Below are 22439 nucleotides of genomic sequence, written 5' to 3'. Positions count from 1 at the left end.
ATTAATTAGAGTCATTCTAACGAGCTCTATTATGGAATAGGTCTTAAAATCAGTCAAGCATGAGCTCTGATGATCCAATATTATGAATCGTCAACTATTGATTATATAGCCCGGGGTGTATGGAATAGTGCATATCAACAAAACTCTTGCCGGAGGCTGTGTTGGTATACCGAGTGATATAGACCTCATGTACATTTGTAACTGTAGTGAAAATCTTATAAATTTATGGTAGTTAAATATATATTTGAAAACTATGATATATAAAATAATAAATTAAACAGCTTCATTTGGTTACATAATGTTTCATGCATGGCTATTTGTTCGAATTTTATTAGATAAAGCTTGCCATTAATTATTCTTATAAAATGTATGCCAAGGAAAAACATGTTCCCTTTAGAAGCTTTTAACGATAAAGGTGCTCCGCAAATTCCGTCGTACTTTCTTTATTTGCATCTTTAAAAATAATATCAAATAGCTCCAAGAGCATGCTGCGAAAAGTTGCGTTTGAAAAGTAGTGTTAGAAAACTATGAAGCAAATAATATGACAACCGTAACGAAAAAGAAAAGTCGAAAAAAAATAATTATATCAGACAAAATTATTAAAGTTTAAAACCCATTTTTAAGATAATACTGTCTGTTGCACGAGGTTGCCGATGCATGAAGATGATGGGATGAAAAAGTAGGAATGAAAATATTGATTGAAATTTGTTATAAAAAATAAAGTATTAAAAAGACTACAATCAAAGTATAAAACTTTTCTAACTCGTAGTTTTTTCCTTGGCCAGAATTCTTAATAAAATTAATAACAACCTCTACGACAATAACTATTCAAACTTTATTAGCTAAATCTACGTTCTCAATAGGCGTGACATGAAATATTAGATTACTTATGATTACAATCATCGGAATTTGGAAATGAAAGTTTCTTCATATGTGTGTTCAGAATTCTGTTTTTGGCCACTGATAATATGCGAAATGACGGGTGAAAAATTGTTGATGAGTTTCTGTTTTCGTGCTAGAATATCATGGTGAGAATGTGTTATTGCCAACATAGACAAAAATCGTTTGAAATCAATTGACCGAAAAATATTAGGCACATATCATTTTATGTTTGTATACATCATGAAGAAATGAGATTGGATGAAGCTCTTGCGGATAAGATAGGATTGGGAAAGTATATTTACGATAAATGCTTTATTTTGAACTATTTTGGCAATCGCTATATTGTTATTTATCGCAATTTAATGTACGATTGAAGATAGGCATATAACATTCTAATACTAAAAATTTGTCTTGACTTTACTGATTTATATTATGTAAGAAAAATCTACTTTGTTACAAAACAATTTTGTACCTCGGAAGTTGAAATTTCAGAATAAACAATTTTTAACTTTATCTGCATTTCTGGACTCGCTGGTAGATAAGTGACTAGAACGACTGGACCTGAATCAGATGTGCCAAGTTCGAACCCGCTTCGGGCAGCCTGATGTCAAGCAGTAATGAACGGTTTTCACTTGCAAATATAGACAAAAATATGTTTCCATGTGAAAATAGCTCTGATCCAGCATTGCTGCATCAATGAATATTCGACCGTTTACATAAATTGTAATAATAATTCATCACACAGAGGTGGGACAACTGTTTGGCTTACCATTTGTAGAATCGACTAGTATTGGATCAAATCAGCCCAAAAGCTTATAGGTCTCTTAAGTTCTGATTGCTGTTCAAAATAATAATAAAAACATGCATTTCTCTTATTTTGCTCTCATGGGTCTTGAAATTTCCTGCTAGTGCAATCAGTTGCATAGAATTGTACAAGTTACATGGTATGTTGTTTGTTTTCCATATCAACTTGTCGTGTCAACAGAAGTTGAATGTTTGTTTCTATACTGCGAAATACAAAATATATCTGTAAATAAACTCAATTCCCCCTCATAATGCGCTTTCGCCCTTCGCAATAGAACAACACACATCAATGATCATCGAATCCTGTAGCATGTCACGGGGCGCGCGCCGCTTTATATATATATATATATATATATATATATATATATATATATATATATATATATATATATCTGTAGACTATTTTGAAAGCGTTAATCTTTTATAAGAACAAAAACATACAGAGACCAAATACTACCCACTTCTATACAGTGGATATTTTCCTAAAGTGTTTTTACAAGGTTAATTTCAACCAGAAAATACAGAGCGCGCAAAGTCATTGTTCAATAGAATTATACATACAATGTTTTGGAATAAAATAAAAGAAAACGTTTTTTTGAAATTTCAAGATGCTTAGATTATTTTAGACTAGTATAATAAAAATAGTTATAGGTGGCATTTTACCATGATTCTGACGACACAAAACTGTGCGCACAGTTCAATGAGAATTGCCTGGTTAATTATATGATATATATTGAATTACAGGTTTTTATCAAATAATTGCAATAACTGTTTTAGTATAGAATGAGATGTAATGTATGTAATATCTAAACTACCCCCATAAATATAACCTTTACGGCTGATACTTTCGACGCGACTACTTGACAAAAGATCAAATACACAGAAAACTTATTGAATTGCCTGAATTAACTGGCTTTGTCATGTCAGGTCACAGAATTGCTCATATGTTTGTCGGACAAGTTTCGTTATTACCGCTTTTTCAAAATGTAATTCGTCACGGAGTCCGAGGCATTACATCATTATGTAATCGACGTTCAATGATTCATGTATATTTTGTATTGTATACAAGGACCGATTGAATAAGTGGGTATGGTATATCGATTATTAAAGCAAAGAGTGGATGTAGAGATCTGAAAGTCGCAAAATAACACAAGCCAGAAGTTTTAAAACAGACTGACCAAATATCCTGCTAATAGCAAAAAAGTTGTTAGATCAAACTCACAACAGAAAAGTAAAAAATGCTAATGACCAATAAAAGTTTTACCTAAGTTGTTCGGCCAGCACTCATGGTTAGATAATCTGTCATGTATGGCAAGTAATTGGTACATATTTTTGATAAATCATACAAAAATTAATATTAATAATTATAATATATAGTAATATTTTTCTATTATCTTCTGTACTCGAAAGTGTAATTAGAGAATCGAATCGGTTTCGCATGCATGTTCGTGACGTGTTAAATCGACCCAGTCATGTATCACTCCATCAATCAACGTTGCCGACGTTATTCTGGCAGAAAATTTAACGTGCAAAATGCGACGCAATTTTCTCAGTATTGAGTAAGACGAAAATTGCTACTATAAAATATAACGATATTAATACTCACTAATTCCAACTTGCTTTAAAAAAAGCAGTTCAAATTGAATGAAAATAGGTGTGCAACCTCTAGACTCTAGAGTCTAGAGAAACAATTCATATATTCAAAACTAATATAATTTGGCTTAAAAGAAAAAAATGCATTGCAGCTGATCTATAATAAATATATATATAAATAGGCATTTCTAAATCAACATGAAAAATAAAAAAGTATTTAAAAAAAATTAAAATTTTACTAATGAGTAGGTGTTGTGATGTTCAAAATGAGTTATTAGGGCTGTAATCAGTGCTGGATTTACAGTAGCGGCAATCGGGGCTACTGCCCAGGGCGGCAAATTTTGGGGGGCGGCAAAATTTCGATAGTGAGAAAAAAATTCTATACAATATAATCAACTTTTTTTTAACAACATTTTTTATTTCAAGAAATATAATTAACAAAACATAATACGATTGCAATGCAAAATTTGGGTTGAATTAACCGATAACTAAAATTTATTATTTTGCCTTGCTTCCCTCTCCGAACGTATATTATCAAATTGGTTAATAAGTTATCAAATTTGGCAACTTGGCTAATATAAATTTCCATAAACAAGCTGTAAGTTTAACAAAAATATGTTTTTCAGTTCGAATTTGTGCACTTCCAAGCTTATAGCGTAGAAAAAAAATTTAAACTAGTGACTCATAGCATTGTGGCTTAAGACAAATTACTAAAACATCCCGTACTGAAAATTACATTTTATAAAGAGCTTTAAATTTTTTTCAAAAATGAAAAAAAAGACTTTATAGCACATTTTTTGTATTTTGAAATTTTTCGAAAATTGAAAATTGATGAACTTTTTGCAAAGCAGTTGCGCTGTGTAGCTGTTTCAGAGAAGAAATATCGAAACTCAATTACAATTTTTCGTAAATGCCTGTGCCAAAAGCTAATCAGCACGTCTCCCCATTAATATAAATCTAATATTTTTTAATTATTCAAGTCGATTTCGAGAACACTATTGATACTCGAGAACTATTGATAAGGAGACGTGCTGATTAGTTATTGGCCAAGGCAGGTCCAACTGTTTTGAAGATACGGGCTAAATGCCAAAAATGATAATTCAGTTTTTGAGAAAAAATAGTCCAATATCATTCAAAAAAATTTACAGAATAATTAACTGCTTAAATTTGTGAGGCGGGGCAGGTTTAGCGGTTTCGATGATCCAATAAAAAAATTTGAAAAAGAAACATTTGGCGGGCAAAAGTGATCATAAGACATATGCACATTAAATTATCAGATATTTTAAAGATATTATAATAATAAGTATACATTTTGTTTACATTTATATGCGTTCTGTAACATTGTTTATCCGTTAGACCGCGACGCAGCGCTTACGCGCTTCTATATTTTGTCCCTACGCAGCTGAAGCAGCGCGATTGCTTTAAAAAAAAGTTCGAAAGTTCGTAAAATTTCAGGGATGGGGCGGCATTTTTGTCAGTGCCCCGGGGCGCCAAATTTCTAAATCCGGCTCTGGCTGTAATAATGTAATATAAGGCACTGACTGAAAGCAATTAATGCTAACTTATTCGAACAATTATACTTCAAATTTCTCACTTTGGACCCTATCTCAAAATCAGTGTAGTAATGACGACTGACAACTGTTATGACGACTGTCACTACCGTACCCTGGCACAATCATACCCAGTCTCTCCTACTGAATATTATGTTTATCTACCTATAACTTTATATCTAATCCACTTATCTTTACAATAATGATGTAATGATGTTTTGTATTTTTCCAATTGTTACAGCAGAGATGTCATTAGAAAGCACGTCCGACGGAAATTCAGAACACAATTCATCAGGTGATGAAGATTCACAAATGCGATTGCGGCTGAAAAGAAAATTGCAACGGAATCGCACGTCCTTCACGAACGAACAAATCGACAGCCTGGAGAAAGGTAAATGAAAAGACAACTTTTTAATTAACTCAGTAATAAATGACTCTTAATTTAATATAATAATCTCTATTTCTCGTGTTTGAATTGTTTTGAGCGTTGTGAATGATATTTAAAGTTTAAGTGATTAAAAAAATCTATTCGCATTGCTGACAATGTTTGCTGAATGCCAAGCAGCAAATGACAAATTTGGGAAATCAAAGTTAAAGATATTTTAAGCAAAAAATGTGTACAATAATACAAGAAATTTAAAAAATATGTCAGGAAGACTACTCACATCGAAACGACTTCTATTGACAGATTTTTATTCTGATTTTCCAATTCAATTCAGACCTTTGATCTCATTTACAAATATTAATATCCCAGCTTTTGCATAATGTATGAATGGCATAATTTTTGATAATATTTGATTATTTTTTTTTAGAAGGATTTTAAGTTTTAAAGCCATGTGATGCTCCAACTTCCATGTATTATGCTACTGAATCATATTGAATACTGTCAAAATGTCATATATTTGCTGTGCATTCAGGTTCTTACACATAAACTGCAACGTCACTCGTATGTTATGAACCTGACAACCTTGTGAGTCAGAAAGACCCTGTTATCAAACATGTTTTTTTACATTTGTGCAGTTTCTAGATTATGTTTTCTATCTAACAACCAGAGAAAATCGCCTGTCTGCACAGCAACCACATAGTTTTTGACAATATTAAGAACGAATTTGTATGGAAAGTTCATCATAACATAGCTTTGCCATAACATTGATCTGTTATGCGGCAGAATCGGTCCCTAAATTCAACTTTTACTTTTTTTTTACTTTTAAAATAAAAATAGCAACGTATTATTGACTATTTTTCTGGTTAATGTATATATAGAAATAGGGAGTATTTAGAATATTTTTTTTATCTATTTCAGAATTCGAGAGGACGCATTATCCTGACGTGTTCGCGCGCGAGAGACTGGCGGAGAAAATAGGATTGCCTGAGGCACGTATCCAGGTAACTGTTACTGGATGCTTGTATGACCGCTACTACTTGCGTTCTTTGCTTTATTTTAGCTAACTAAGTTTCGTTTCTAAGTTAAGAAAAAACACCCATTCACAAAAGAATAAACAAAGAATACCTAAAAAAAATTGGCTGCCACAACTTGAATAGATTCTATAAATATTGGCTTACTGTGAAAATGATGCATTAGATTTTGTAACTTAATGGGTTTTCTTTCTCGGGTCTTTGCACGTGCAACTTTCGTTAGATTTTTTTGCTTGTAATGCTCTATTTTGAAGGTATTTTATTTTAGTGTCTAATTTCACATAATATTCATAGAAATGAAATATTTAATACAATTTTAAAATAATAAATAGCATCAAAATGCAACATTATGCTTTTGCAAATATTTATAAAATAATTTATCGGAATGTTAATTTTTGGCATAAATATGGCGAGATCTCTAACTTCGACTATGTGTTTAAAGTTCCAAAATAAGCTCTTTAAATTTTTCTCATTCAATTGACTTCAGTATAATAAATTCAAATTGCGTTCAAAACTATAAAACTCATAAATAATCTTATTTTTTATTTAATTTAGGCTTAGAGAAGCTAAACTATCATTATTTATTTAAATATTGTAGACCACCAATAATTTAGTTTTAAAATATATCTTGTTTTCACTCGTCCACTACCAATATAATTATAAAGATGAATTCAAATTCCTTATTTGTGAGAAAATAATTTTTTATACATACCTGCTAGTTTTAGCAGTTTCAGTTTGTGGAAAACCTAGTCCATGAACGATTAACATGCCATCCAAATAATTTCTTCCAGCTAAAATATAGAACAGACAGAATATAAATATTGTTACATTTATTCGTGAAATAAATAGTGATACTTTGAAATCTCTTAATACCTCATTCAAATATTAAATGAAATTATTTTTTGTCATTAATAATTACGATTTTACATAAAAGTTATATACATGGGATATGCGATATAGTAAATTTACTTGATTTGGTACCACATTAAAACATGCGTAGAAATTAAATATATGTCAGTATAGATGTCTGTTAAATGCCAAAGTCATTAAGAAATAATAAATAATTTAATGCTTGAAAATGAATTAAAACTGATATGTTACAAATATCAGTTTAATCATAAAAAATAACCCATCACTTTTGACAATTATCAAAAGGGCAAAAGGCTATATTGTTGATCTACAGAAATAGCAACACGTAAATCAAACCTGGCAGACAGGATTTATTATACACAGCGATATATTTTCGTTGACATTTTCATTTTAGTTGTCATCAGCGGTATATCATTTTGCCAGCGTTCCCGAATTTCGATATTCTCTCTGACGACAATGGTGAGTTTGTTTACACCCTAGGTCGACTAATTAAGAACCGACAAATATGTAAATTCGTAGGCATATCGTGCGACGTATTCCAACGCGTTCGTCTAATTTTAATTAGTAAGTTACACACATGTGTACGCGCACACGCAATTATTGGCAAAACGGTACACATCGCACAATCACAACAAGAAATTATGGATTTTAGGGAAGTAGATTTAGGGAAATGAAGATAATATTTATGTAACTGATGGGTGAATGACTTTGTTTATTTTCTATTTCTTTATTTTTCTATATAAATATATCTGTGTATATTTTTTATGCATTACACACATTTTTTGCATATTTCCCACGACCATACAACCTATTACGGACTTTTGGTTGTATTTTTACATATAGCCATTTATAAAATTTATAGATGGTATAAATAGGAATTTCAAAAAAACATTGCCCTGCATAGAGTTAAAAAAACATTTAATGACAATCATTTCTCCAGCTCAAAACAACCAATTCGGAAAATAGATATCACTGTGTTCTGCGCTAAAAATTCTACCAATTTCTTGCTTCAAAACGTCGAACTATGATTTTATTTGCACTACTTTGTAATAAGTTTTATCTAAATTACATTAATCTAACATGGAGAATCTTAGGTTCACTTTTCTAGGATTTTGATGAAACTTTGCATGGTGATACAGTTGATAGCCAAACCAAACACCTTAAAATATTATAGGATTTTGAGATAATTAGTATGATTATGAAAATTAATTGAAATTCTGAAAAATAGACCGCACGCAATACATGCGGTATTCGGTAGCTCAATCAGTAAAAAGGTAGCTCAATTGGTAAAACTTTTCCATCTCAGTTTACAAAAGTTTGACTATAATTGAATCCACGAAGTATTTTTCGGAGCATTTCTCGGATTTTATTTGGAACAACAAAAGAAATATTGATGTTAAATTCCAAATTATTCTCAAGTTCATGCTCTATTGTCTTTATCCGTTTTGTTGACAACATTCCGAATTGAACCATTTTAATTCCGTATGAGTTGCCACGAAGATTTTTATTTGCTTTTGCATAATTTATAATAAAAGTTGGATATCATTATTATTTCCTTTACATCATATATTACTTTTACGTTTGTGGTTATAAGACTTTATTTAATTGTCCAAAATTTCTTATGAATTTCAAATCGTGGTCATATTGATGTCAAACTCCAAATTATTCTCCAGTTCATGTTCTATTGTCTTTATCCGTTCGTTCTGTAAAATTTTAAGTCTTTTTCAACAAGTATTGCTGACAACATTCCACGTTGAACCATTTTAATTCCGTGTGAGTTGTTACGAAGATTTTTATTTGCTTTTGCATAATTTATAATAAAAGCAGGATATCATTATTATTCCCTGTACATCATATCTTACATTTCCGTCTGTGGTTATAAGAGATTGCTTATTAATTTAAAATCGTGGTAATCTAAACCGTACTCTAATTGCCTATACGACTCAACACAAATGAAAGAACTTCGATGGTTTCAATGTTTTAATTAAGCAATGGATTTTAATACTTCTTTAAGAAACGTGGTATTAGAATTTATTACTGATTCTGAACTAGTCTATAACATTTGGACACGATATCAAATTTGTCATCCATACTACGGCTGGTAGTATCGTTTATTGTTTGGGGGGATTTGTTAGCAGTTAATTTTATTACGTCTGTTAGGTACACGCAGTTTCGGAATCGAACGATCTAAATAGTTAAAGCCCGAAACTGTTGGTCACCCTTAAAGTCATTGCTTCTGACTGATCTTAAATGGAGTGTGTATATTATATGTTGCGCAGCGCACATTAGACGAATGACCATATTGGCAATTGGTGACAATTCGCTAACTCATATAATTAATTAATGTTTAGATTGTTATTGCCTTTATTAATTATTATTTTTTTCTTTATGAGAACCAGTACTTTGAATTATTATAAGCCATTAAGAAGATTTTGAGAGTTGAAGTTTCGGATGTATAAATCGGAAAGCCAATTTTGAAGCAACTGTCTGTCGTTGCAACTATTTGTCAAAAGAAGTTTATGCTATTTTATTTTAATCTGTTACCAAGTAAAATAGGCCTTACAGATATTACTGCATTTATTTGAATGATATATCAGCTTTATGAGATAAATTCTAATACTAATATATTCGAAATATGGATATGTTAACCGTTCTAAAACCAGCCTTAGCCATCTAAAAATACGCCCAATGCGTCTTGATTATCTACTATCGCTAATTGAATAAATATAAACTTTGATATGACTTCAAAATCTTTTGTTCTAAAAATAGTTTATAGTTTATTATTTGATGAAAAGTCTCAAACATAAAGAAATTTCACCTCTAAACGCTTTATTGTACGTTACATAATCATGAACGTTACCACTCAAATTCTGAGTGACTTTGAACATGGGTAACGCGTATTTAAGCTAAAACAATATTTAACCAACATATAATATTTACCAAGAATATTTAAATTATAAATGAAATTAGATTGAAAATAGTAGTAATTCTCGTATAAAAAATCCTATTCAGATACTTAAATGGTTCCTCATTTGTCACTTATTAATTGCGTAAATTAAAATCGAATACATAGTAATACTTCGTTCACTGTAATATTTAAAAATAAAACATTGATCAATTGAATGGATGTAGCGGTGTACAAAATTAATTCATATCTTATTGCTCTATTTGCTCTCTCAGCAAAATACAAATCGCCGTTGTTAGATTAAGGTTTGAATTTGGCATATATCACAATAATATTTATATTCAATACTTTGCAAGCAGCTTTTTACTGCATATTTTATTGGCCTATTTTGGCGACAGCATAACAATAGATAATAAATATTTTAAATAGCTTATTATTGAATAAAAACAATTGAAATTTAATGCTTTATAATAACATTGGTCTATTCTCATTATTAAAATTCACATAAAACACTCATTCATGGAAATTCAATAAAGACTTATTTTAATTACATTGGCATTACAACAAATAAATATGGTAATAATATACATATAACCGAGCCGCGGGCCCATCGAATATTACATAAATAATATACATGCATTGGAATATATTACATGTGTATTATTGATGCACAGTGAAACACCCGATGAAATTCAGGAGGGATGCGAGCCACCCCTGCAATGTGGGCGACATGACGGTTTAAGTAACACAATAGAAATAATAGCGATTTTATTAACGTTCCTCTTGTTACAATATAATTCAATATGAAATTATATATGTATCATTTTATTTGATATGTTTTTTAATGAATAATCCCTTTGCATAATATTGCCATAACAGAAGTCCCCATTCGCACTGTGATAAGCACCCCCGTAAAATATATCCAAAATATTTGCATAACACAGTGATCATCATTAACACAGTGCTTTGAAGTGGGCTAAATATTAGAAGATATTGGATCAAATCTTTTGAGCAACATTGATTCAGAATTATAATTGAAATTATCGTATATAAATTTTTCGATTTATTGCTATTTAAGTAACAAACACTACTATTGGTGCTATTGTAAAAAATAAAACCGTAATCATTAAGTTTTGGTACTTTCTAACAGGTTAGCTCTATCAAAAATCATTAGATCCTAATCCTGAAAAAAAATCTACTAAACATTTTAAAATTTATCATAGGTTTTTTTTCGGACAATTAACAGATACTGGATGTCACACCAAGCACTGTTTGCAACTGCACATGATAATTTAAAATGACTCAAACTAAATTTATTACTAAAATATTGAGAATATTATCTATAATATTGGTGACCACAGAATTTATTATCATTATTTAGAAAAACTTTATTTCCGCCAAATTAAATAATCGACATCTGTATTATATGTACCCCACTTATATATTCATGGTATCATTTCTAGCGTATTACAATTGCAATATTCAGCGAAACTTCGCAACCATTCCAATACAGAAAGAACTGTAGTGTATAGACGCATTCTTTGATTGTCTAACAATTGCAATCAATTGTAAGCAAAGAGAACAAACTTAACTTGTCAGTGCAATTCCGATCAGTAAATATCTCAATGTACAGAGTGGGTAACGAGTTCTGACTTCTGAATTTAGTTCACAAGAAAAGCGTTCTCGATTGTTAGCTTAATGCAATTGTGTCCAGGCGGGATTGACAAAAAATATACGAGTAGGTTGTGTATCAGAATCTTTTATAGGTGGTGTGATGATATACTAATCAACATTATAATTTATAAAGGAAGTTCGTTGATGTTATCACACATTTATGTAAAAATACGGTGGGGTAAGGCAAAGCAAAAAGGTCCAATTTGACTTTAAATAATTATACTATCTAAAGCTAAACCAAATAAGTAAAACATAAAAACACAAGACACGAGTAAACTACATAAAAACACAAGAGACGTATCAAACAAACAGCTATCGTACTATGTGTTTAGCAAAATTCCCATTTAATTACTAATTACAGAAAAGTTTTTTACGATTTTTCTAAAATTTGTTATATGTCCTTTTTTACTCCATAGGCAAGGTAAAAAGGGACAATAATATTAGAAATATACCGGGAAAACATAAACCATGAGAAATTATTGAAATAAATTTGAAATGAAATAAATCCATTCCAAATTCCTCTATTAAATACAGCTATTTTATTATCTTCAGATATCTCAATTTCATAACCTCATGATTCTCTTTTAGTAAAAAAAAATCATTCAGAAACAGTAAAATAATTATTTATTACAATTATTTTAGGGGGCAAATAGATCCAATGTCTTGTTTTTAATTTTAAAGAGATTTTACGAGGTAATAGTTGAATCATATAATCAATGCGAAATGCGAATCTCATGGGCACTTTTTCTATAGAGATCTGGTGTTGAAATAACTATTCATTTTATTTTTATCGTGTAAAATTGTTTTTTGAACTTAATGCACTTTTGTATTGACTACTTTCTTATTGTTTACACCTTTGTCAGTTCAAAAGTTTATTTGGTCCTTTTTATCCCACACGTAAGTTTTATATTTTAAAACAATTAAATAACGTATACTTAAACATTATATCCAGGTGTCACAAACTAAATAAAAAAGCTCAAAACTAAAACAAAAATGCCAACAAAAAAAACTTTTGTGACTTTTGTCAATATTAATATATGGCCGTTTATCTCCTGATACCGACTGCCTAAGAATGAAGGCGATACTTTAAAATAGTAGAAGTAAATAGTAAAAAAAATCAATTTACTTGTTTTTGTTGTTTTAGAGATATTGTTAGTGGACCTTTTTGCCCCGCTCTACTTTACATCAATAGCTAAAAAATAGACTATTTTAGTGGTTTCCTTGAATATTTAGGAATCTTTTTCTTCGCATATAATAAAGCATAATCAATATACGTTATTTGATGTTATAACAGAAAGCGGATGAATATATAAATTGGCTGTGATATAAATTCAATAAGTCAATGCATACAACATATTTTTACTCGTCAATAAAACTGCCAATAGCAGTTTTTTTTATTGAAATTTTCCTAAAAAGTACTATTCGGTCAAAGAATCGAGCGAAGTCATCACACGTGCACCGACGCGGTCTGATTGCCGCAAAAGCAAACGTCGAAACATCGTGGTACCTGATTCGCGGTGTAAACATCGCGACTTGGTGTCTTTCTATGTAATTTACGGCGATAAATAAATATCGGAAAAGAGGATGGCTGGATTCTTTGCTACCACTACCAATCGTAATCAGTTTTCGCATACGTGTCGGCAGGGGGTGACAGAAACGAATGGTTTTAAAGAAATGTCGATTTTGAAAACAGCAGCTTCAAGTTTCACGGCGGTAGAAAAATATATGCTATCTTTTGATTTTTTTTATTTCATAATTTTCTTACAAATTGGCGAGTTTTAAATTTCATACAAAATTGTATTCAGTATTACAAAAGTGCTCATAAATATTTTTAGCTTTTAAGCAGCAACTTTTTAAAATTTTCCACAACGAGAGGGACAAAATATATAGGATAAATAGTCCGCGGGTAAAAAGGTCCACCAACGATATCTCAAAAACAAGCGGGAGAAATAAATGAAGCATTAGACTGGCGGTCTAACTCAAGACACTTCAATGAAAAAGCAAGTAAGCCGCGTAAAAAAATAAATGTGCGGGAGTAAAACAATCGTCAAAAATATTATTAAATATGTTAGTAATTTAAATATGACTAAAGTAACAACAACATTGAAAGTAGAGGGCAAACGATGTATAACCAGCCATCACCATCCTACGATGTTGCTTTGAACGACAATGATTAAAAATCCATAACAAAAGTGTTTTCTTTCGTTAAGTTTTTTGGGTTATGAGCATTGTGGTTTAGTTTGCGAGACTTTAATATAATTTTTAAGTATACGTTATTTAATTGTTTTATGAGATGTATTGTTAATTTTAAGTTAGAATCAACATTTTTTAATATAACTTTTATAAAAGCTCACATGTGGTAGGGGTAAAAAGAAGCAACTGAACCTTCACCTTGACAAAGGTGTGAACAATAAAATATATAAATAAAAAAGTAAATTAAGTTAAAAAAAGCAATTTTACAAGAGATAGATTAAATAAATAGTTGTTCCAACTCTGCCGTTGCATTTTTCTGACAAAATACCAGATCAAGGTTATATACAGTAAAGCTCTATAAAAAAATTACCCATGAAATTTATATTTAGCATTGGTTGAATATTGTATCTATTTCGTAAAATTCCTTTAAAATTAAAAATAAGACATTGGACCTGTTTTGTTCCTGGCTGTCTCATTTTACCGCGCCTATGCGGTAAAAAGAACCAGGTAACAATTTTTGGACAGTAAAAAACACATTTTTATAATCATGAATTAGCTGGGAGTTTTACTGAACAAGGTCATATAGTTGTTTGTTTGATATTTGTTATTTGTTGTGATATAATTGGTTTGATTATCACAATATTATTGCTAAAAGTAAAATTGAACCTTTGTGCCCCACCCTACCCTATATATATACCAATACAATAACATGAACTTTACACATTTTTTTATTTCCGAAATTTATGAACAAAATATAGTTCTAACTTTCTATAGTACTGGAGTATATTTAAAAAATCAGTATAAAAATACAATAACAAAAAAATATGTAATAAATTATTATTATACTGAATTCTGTACACACTTAACATTGTTCAGTTGATTTTACCTTTAAAAACTGACCATAGTCGTAGTCTAATGCTACCACTGAACATCGACATTATGTGTTCGTTGATTCGTTACAATTTTCCACCCCCACGTGTGGGTTATGCGTGCGCCGTGTTTATTATTCAACGCGTATCTCCGCCGGTTTGGTACGCATCACGCTTTCGGGCGGGCGGGCGCGCGTTGATTCGGTTAGTTAAGTCAAAGAAATCCAACATTCAAACCGCAACTTCGACTTCGCGGTTATTACCTACACGAGTAGGCGGGCAAGGGCACGACGATGTGTAAATATTTATTTTATTACAATTAGCTTTCCCTGTTTACTTATGTATGAATTTTATGTAGGAAATTGTTACGCTTATCGTTTCAGATTTATATAAATAAAGTTAATGCTAAATTCACGTAAATTTATATACTATTTGTAGTAAAATGTACATGCAAGTATATTTAGAGATTTACAATTTCCAAGTACAATCGTAATTTGACCAATATTAAATTATAGTAAAATTATAATTTAAAAAGAAAATCTAATAGAGCAGAGTGGAGCTTAAAAGTCCGCGAGTAAAAAAGTCCACCACCAATATCTCAAGAAAAAGTAAAGTTACGAATTTTTTAATAACAATATTTGAAAGTAGAGAGAAAAGGATGTATAATCAGCCATCGCCTTGGTTCTTACGACGACAGTGTTTTAAAATTCATAACAAAAGTATTTTCCTTCATGGTCAGTTTTTTGGTTGTGAGCACTGTTGTTTAATTTACGAGACCTTGATATAATATTCAAATATACGTTATTTAATTGTTTTATAAGATGTATTGTTATTTTTAAGTTAGCTCTATAAAAGCTTACTTATGTGTGGGGTATAAAGGACCAACTGAAACGGCAAAGTTGTAAACAGTAAAGAAATTTATTGAAATGTAGCTATTATTTCGTAAAATCCCTTTAAATTTAAAATTAAGACATTAGATCTATTTGTCCCCTTTACAAAAAACAGTAAAAAATAGTTTAACTGTTTAATAATAAGTAATTTCTATTTGCTTGTTTAAAACGCGTTATGGAAATTAATTCAGAAAACAAGATATCTAAATGTTCATCAAATAAATATTATATAGATTAACCAGTTAACTGAAGGTAACTTAAGGTAAAACGGCACAAAATATTATATTCTAAATATCTTGAAATTTGACGACGAGTATACTCGTTTAACCACAGTTAACTGGTTAATAAGTATATTAATTTTATAATATTTTAAAAAAGAGATAATTTCTTATCATAAGTTAATACGCATTTTTTTAACAATTTTCATCGTTATCTCTTGTTTTCGATATACTCAAAAATCTCTCTTTACCAGCGCTTGTATAGCTTCAAAACTATTTTCTGTGCAATAAATTCGCATGCCGATTTGCGTTATTATGCGCATATTTCGGAACACAAATATATTTTGGTCGGTATTCACGTGCCCGCGCATATTTTACTGAATATTCTATATATCTCTAGTTTTGTTTTATTCAGCGTGATTATATTGAGCGCATATTTCTACTCGTGGGTTAATAACGCCCGTTCATACGTGATCACCTACCGGAACTGGCAAATTTATTTTGCGGATGAAATATCAATTGGAAAGTGAATTATTTTTAGAAAAGTTAAGAGTTTTCAAGTATCACTAATATGAATGATAAGCGATATACTTTTTTATATATTTCTAACATAAAAAAGTCTAAATAAATACATTTTATTATTCTTTATTTAGTTTTTATAATCAACTAGTATGTAACCGCGATTAACCCTTTCCACTCGTACATTGCAATGCGCAGACAATTATATCACTATTCCATATTATAATAATTTAAAAGATTATAAATAATTCTGAAATTCAGTACTTTAGGGTTCATGTTAAGTAACTTAAATTTATAATATGATTAAATCTGATATTACAAAACATTTTACGCCAAGTGGTACGAAGTACTTCAGCAATTCAGTGAGCACAGAGAAATGAGCGCGCAACTCATGACAACTGTAGAAATTTGCTATACTATGCAGATATTTCGAATAGAAATTCGCATTGCATCATAGAGATTTTAAACAGAATTTTGGAGTGCAACACATATCACATGAATTCGTTTGAAGACACAGTTAACAACGTTACATTAGTGAGATTTTACTATGAACATATCATTCCGACAAACGTATCAGATTAAATCTTCACATATTCTCTAAGAATAGTTACAAGCGTATTACTTTACAATTCTGTAGAGAAGAAACATTTAACAACGGATGAACAATGTAATCCACGCTTTGTCTCACGACGCGACGTTAGGAATTATACGACGAAACTATATGGTACAAACATATACATTTAATATATATAAATACATACAAATATATTTTTATATGCACACCAGTATATGAATATGTATAAAATCTTCAAAGGCACTACATCAAATAGAAAAGATTTTTAGAGAATCTATATGTTTGACGTAAGATTCGATGCCATCATTAGTGGATGAGAACATCAAACGCTCACATTGTTTTATATACACTACAAACAGAATTAGCACTAGCATGTACCACTAATCTTGTGAATAATCATAGATTATGTTTGAGACATCAATTCTTTTTTTAAATCAACACATAGGAGGCTAGGATTTTTTGTGTTTTCAAACTTATTGTAGACAAATTAAATAAAAATTAATACTTATTTACCTAATTTAAGCCAGCGGTAACGTAACCAGTAACGACGTGGACTAGCACAAACCAGTCCCGAGTTTCATCCCAACCTCGGCCAAGCACTTCATCAGGCACCTTTATGTCAAATTTTCACTTGAGTTTACAGATCTCAAATATTATCTCAAGTGAAGATCGCTTTACGCAGGCATAGCTGCAATTAAATTAAAAAGTCAAAAAATACTATTAAATATAAATAACAACATAGGGCAACTACTGTGTTGCCTACCAAAAACAAGCCATTCATTTCATTTTCATTGCAATGCAGAATGATACGAATGCTATAGCATTCAAATTTTAAAGTCAATTATTTTGAATTTAATGTATATAATCATAAGTTTTTGAAATTATTATACCTGTCAATGTAATGATTACTGACTAACTAATTCTTTTTGTATTTTCGTTTTTATTTTTTCTTTTAGTCTTATTTTATTTATTTATTTTATCATTTTCTGTAGTCATAAACTAGCTTTGGCAAGCGAAAAATTTGGCATGATAATCTGACTACCCTTATGAACAGTTATGGAATTTCGGATATCACAACTAATTTGAAATGACTGTCAATTTTTGTACCTTGCTGAAAAAGGTAAAACAAACATCGAGATTGACCCATATTATTCGAAATCACATATTGGACGGAGTGATTTGTGGAGATGAATTTTGGCATTCGTAATAAAGGCAAATCATGGTTTCAATCACTTTTCAAAGATAATCTATTTAATTTTTTAATAAAATTTATTATTTTGGTATATTTACACTAATTTCAGGATTATAAAAACTGAATGTTGAAAATAACTGAATATTGAAAAATCATCCACAAAAAAAACAGTATATATATAATATGTTCAAATGTATATATTCATATATGTATGTTTTGATTTTGTTAGTGTTTCTGGCTTTGTCTTGCACGTAGAGTTGTCGTAACTCGAGGCATGTTTGTACGCATGTTTAATGGTAGAGCGGGCACGGGCCTGTATTGATCTAGGCGGCTGAGTCTCGCAGACGCGTCGGGCTACGCGCTATGTACGCGGTCGCTTCCCTGCCACGCGCGGGTTGCTTCTTTCACTTTTTATTCCGCCGTCATCCCAATTGACCAAATGAGATCATCCCATCGCAAACCAATGGTAATGGTAATTCACCATAGTTAAACCAATTGGTTAAACGGCAATTGCAAATTAATTGCAATAGGAAATTAGTCATTAAAACATTTACATCATCATTTTTATTTATTTTAGGACTATGACTTCGAACATAAAAATATTTTTCATAAATAAACTTTTTTATGTTTTTTGTTAAGTTTAAAAATGTTGTACAATATAAATTTATTGAATTCTTAGATTTTAAATCACAATCCCCATAAATAAATTTTTGTTAACACATCAATGAAATAGTTCATATTCATGGTCTGTAGAAGCAAGAAATAATAGCAGACCTAAACATATTTCAAAGTTTGTAGATATCCTGGTACAAAAAATTATTGTTATTAATCGTTGTGGTACAAAATCTCTGTCATTTCCTATTTCCTATCTCTCCTGCAAGTTTGCCAGGAGTCATCCTGAGCAAATAGCGCAAGAAGAGCGCAGAACATTTAAGAATTACTCGCATATATGTATCAATCGCAGACGCTCTGGAGAGATACATTGAAGGAAACAAATGTCCTCCAAAGGCATTTCCGTGTCGGTGACAATGGCTGCAGTTGGATTTTAATTCCAAGATGGCGCGCGGCTTAACGAAGATTGACACAGGCGAACCCCCAGCGGGGGACTGGCGCGCACCGTGTATAATTTTCATATGGAATATAATTAAATCCCGAGGTTTAATGTATTTTGTGGATTTTATTCCTGCACTGAAACAATGAACAAACGATGTGTACAACAAAATGGCGATTACGCATACAACTCGTACCCAACGTATGCGTGGAATTTTTGTTATTCGTAATTAGTGGCAGAACAAACTCTGGCAAATTATATCGCATGTGAAGTTTGCAAGCACGTACGCGTACAATTAGTGTATTCTCGTATTTAAGTTTATGTTATTTATTCATACAATTTAAAACCAAATAAACAAGATGTTCGAGTCGGCGCTATTAATATTATATGACTGTGAGGCTTTTAGTATTCATGATGTTTGTCGGTGCTTTGTTGCTACATCTCTCTATATATGTAATTAAATTTATGTATTTAAGTATTCCGCAATGGGTAGTTGCTTATTAAACATACACTCGCTAAAACGTACGTAGTACCCTTACGCAAGAAGAGTTACATAACTCAAAAACTACGATTTGCATTCGAAACGCAAATAAAACTATAACCCATAATAATATTTAATGAGTCGATACTACACAGGCTTAAAAAATACTTTGTTATAATATTAATAAATGCTAGTCTGCCTGAAAGCAAATCTATGGTGTGAGATCAATTATTTCCTTTCCCTCCCTTGTTTATTATTATCATTACAACTTTTCATTTCCACTGATCACTTTTTATACACATTTTATGCATTTTCCTTTCCATACTTTCTTCCTCTGTTAATTAGTCATCTGTATTCTTCCAAATCGTTTTGGTCTTTCTATTTTACCTTCAACGACATCCTGCAGGAGGCACTCATTTTGCAGAATGGGTCCAATCCAGTTTCTTTGCTTTTCAAGTTTGTGCTCAGTACAATTCTTTCTTCTCTACTTTCCTCAGTACTTCATTTTGTATTACAGTAACACAAAATTCTAATATCAATTTTATTCAATTTTATTCAATTCTTTGTTCTATATTTATTATATATTTGTTATTGCTATTAAAGTCATTATTAAACAATTTTTTTCGATTTTATTTTTAGGTTTGGTTTAGTAACAGGCGAGCTAAATGGAGACGCGAGGAAAAACTTCGAACCCAAAGACGTACGAGCGATCATCCAGTGGGAACGAGTCCGCCGGCACCACCAAGCAATCCGCCGCGGTTGCCTCTGCAAAGCGGGTTTAATTCTATGTACTCATCTATACCACAACCTATTGCAACGATGGCCGACACTTATAGGTGAGAATTAACATACTATATAGAATTATAAACAAAATTTTAAATTTAACTATTAACACATTTTACATAACAATTCAAAATATAATGGTTTGTCGAAATCTTTTTACATTTTTTTTTATTATTTTCTTATCGGAAAAAATAACATAATTTCCAGTTTAATCGTTGTTCATGATTTATATTCAAGACATTAAACAATATAACATTTTTATGTTGTAATTGCGATGTCGAACGGCTGGAATTAAAATGGTAATATTATTATTCATAAACCATAACATACCCGATTGTATTTAAACTGCTACATATAAATATGCTTCTTAATATAATAGAAAACGAAAAAATAGAGTTGGAACATCGGACCCGTATAGTGATGGTCTATCGCCTTCTCGAGTAAATCCCTTATAAAGCCGTGACTGACAGGCCGACGTCCTTAGCTGTTACGTCGCTTGAATTTCCCAATGGAAAGTCAGATAGCGAACGCGCGTCGGCCATCGGCATGGCGCTCACGTGCGGACGCCAAACAAATCGAGCCAAAGGCCGCGCGCAAACGGAAGCCCGCAAACGTGATGAAACCTAGATGAAATCTATATAAATCGCTACAAAACCTCGGAACATTTGAGCAATTTTTCATAAGAGACAAGAAATACTATAGTATTCAAGTTTGCGAAGTTATCTGCAAACACTATAAGATTTTTAATTTTACATTGCATTATGTGGTTATTTTTTATATAAAATTTTTTAAATAATATTAACATCTTGTCGATCACTAGATTTAAGCAATTCTATAAAAGTGTATTGATTAGAAACTTTGGAATATCAGCCGTCAATTAATGCAAGTGGCGGTAAAGTAAATATAAAGTAATAAAGTGCTTTAATACAAATTATTAATTTAATTACATCATCCTAAATATTTAATTTCGTAACATATTAAAGATATATTATACGAATGGTATGAACAAAATAGTTGTTTTAATTAATAAATTAATTATAATAATGTGATAAAAATAAGGTTAACATCAAATTAATAAAAAAGAAATCAAAATTTATGCTTACTTTCTTTGAATAAAAAGGTTTCTCTGTTAATTTATATATTTTTCACTTGCTTATTACTTAAGTAGTAAGCTTTTCCGTGGATTAGTAAATGAGGCTATGGGATATCAATTAGAAGTCCCAGGTTTGATACACGCCTCAGGCAGCCTGATGCCAAGCTTACTATGCCAAGCTTCGTATTACAGAAATTTTAATAATAAAATTCATCACATAGAGATAGAACAACTGTTTGAGTTGACATCTAGAAATCGACGTAGTCAATCAAGTCAAATCATCACAACAGCTTATAGGGCAACCCTTAAGTTCTGATCTCTGCTCAAATAAGATAGAAAAAAACATTATTTCTGCTTTATATAAACAAAAAATACATAGCATTAATAAATTTATTTTATTTTCAGTCCAATATCATCATCGTTGGGTTCTATGACATCAAGTTGTCTGCAACAGCGCGAAAGTTATCCGTACATGTTCCCTGATGCCTTGCATTCCTTGGGAGCCCCATATGGTCATTCGAGGCCGCCATGCAATCCAGCCGCCGCACATCAGCAACCACCGCCCAATCCTCACGCTTCTTACGGCAACCCGGTCAGCGCCGCAAATAGCACAGGTGAGTCAACTTATTAACTTGATCAGCTTATTTTTCATATTATGATAAAGGTTGTTTTAACACTTTTTGAATAGAATAAGTTTGCGTTTACGATTCGTCTCAGAAATTAAAAATCGATTATAAGTTTATCGACAGATTAGCGCAATGCTGAAGTCATGAAATATAAAATTTAAATTCAATTTTCAACACAAAATGTTTATTACCGTCATTAGATTGAAAATGGTAATATATAAATATACTTCATGACGGAAACCTTATATCACATAGT

The 22439-nt window shown here is 31.0% G+C and overlaps 1 protein-coding gene across 1 annotated transcript in view; it reads left to right on the top strand.

Annotated features, from left to right (window-relative positions):
- Positions 1-22439, top strand: part of LOC113378583 (paired box protein Pax-6-like) — a 120755-nt gene that overhangs the window by 96529 nt on the left and 1787 nt on the right. Inside the window, exons 5-8 of the mRNA XM_026619127.1 lie at positions 5071-5220; positions 6133-6215; positions 20321-20517; positions 21963-22171. Coding sequence (XP_026474912.1) covers positions 5071-5220; positions 6133-6215; positions 20321-20517; positions 21963-22171 — 639 coding nt within the window. The remainder of the gene's footprint in view (positions 1-5070; positions 5221-6132; positions 6216-20320; positions 20518-21962; positions 22172-22439) is intronic.

The sequence above is a fragment of the Ctenocephalides felis genome, unplaced genomic scaffold (genome assembly GCF_003426905.1).
Source record: "Ctenocephalides felis isolate EL2017-DRISC unplaced genomic scaffold, ASM342690v1 CF-g0.4_SCAFFOLD_01886, whole genome shotgun sequence".
In the NCBI taxonomy this organism is placed as follows: Eukaryota; Metazoa; Arthropoda; class Insecta; order Siphonaptera; family Pulicidae; genus Ctenocephalides; species Ctenocephalides felis.
The sequence above is the reverse complement of the archived record's forward strand: the minus strand, read 5'-3'. Positions and strand labels throughout refer to the sequence as shown.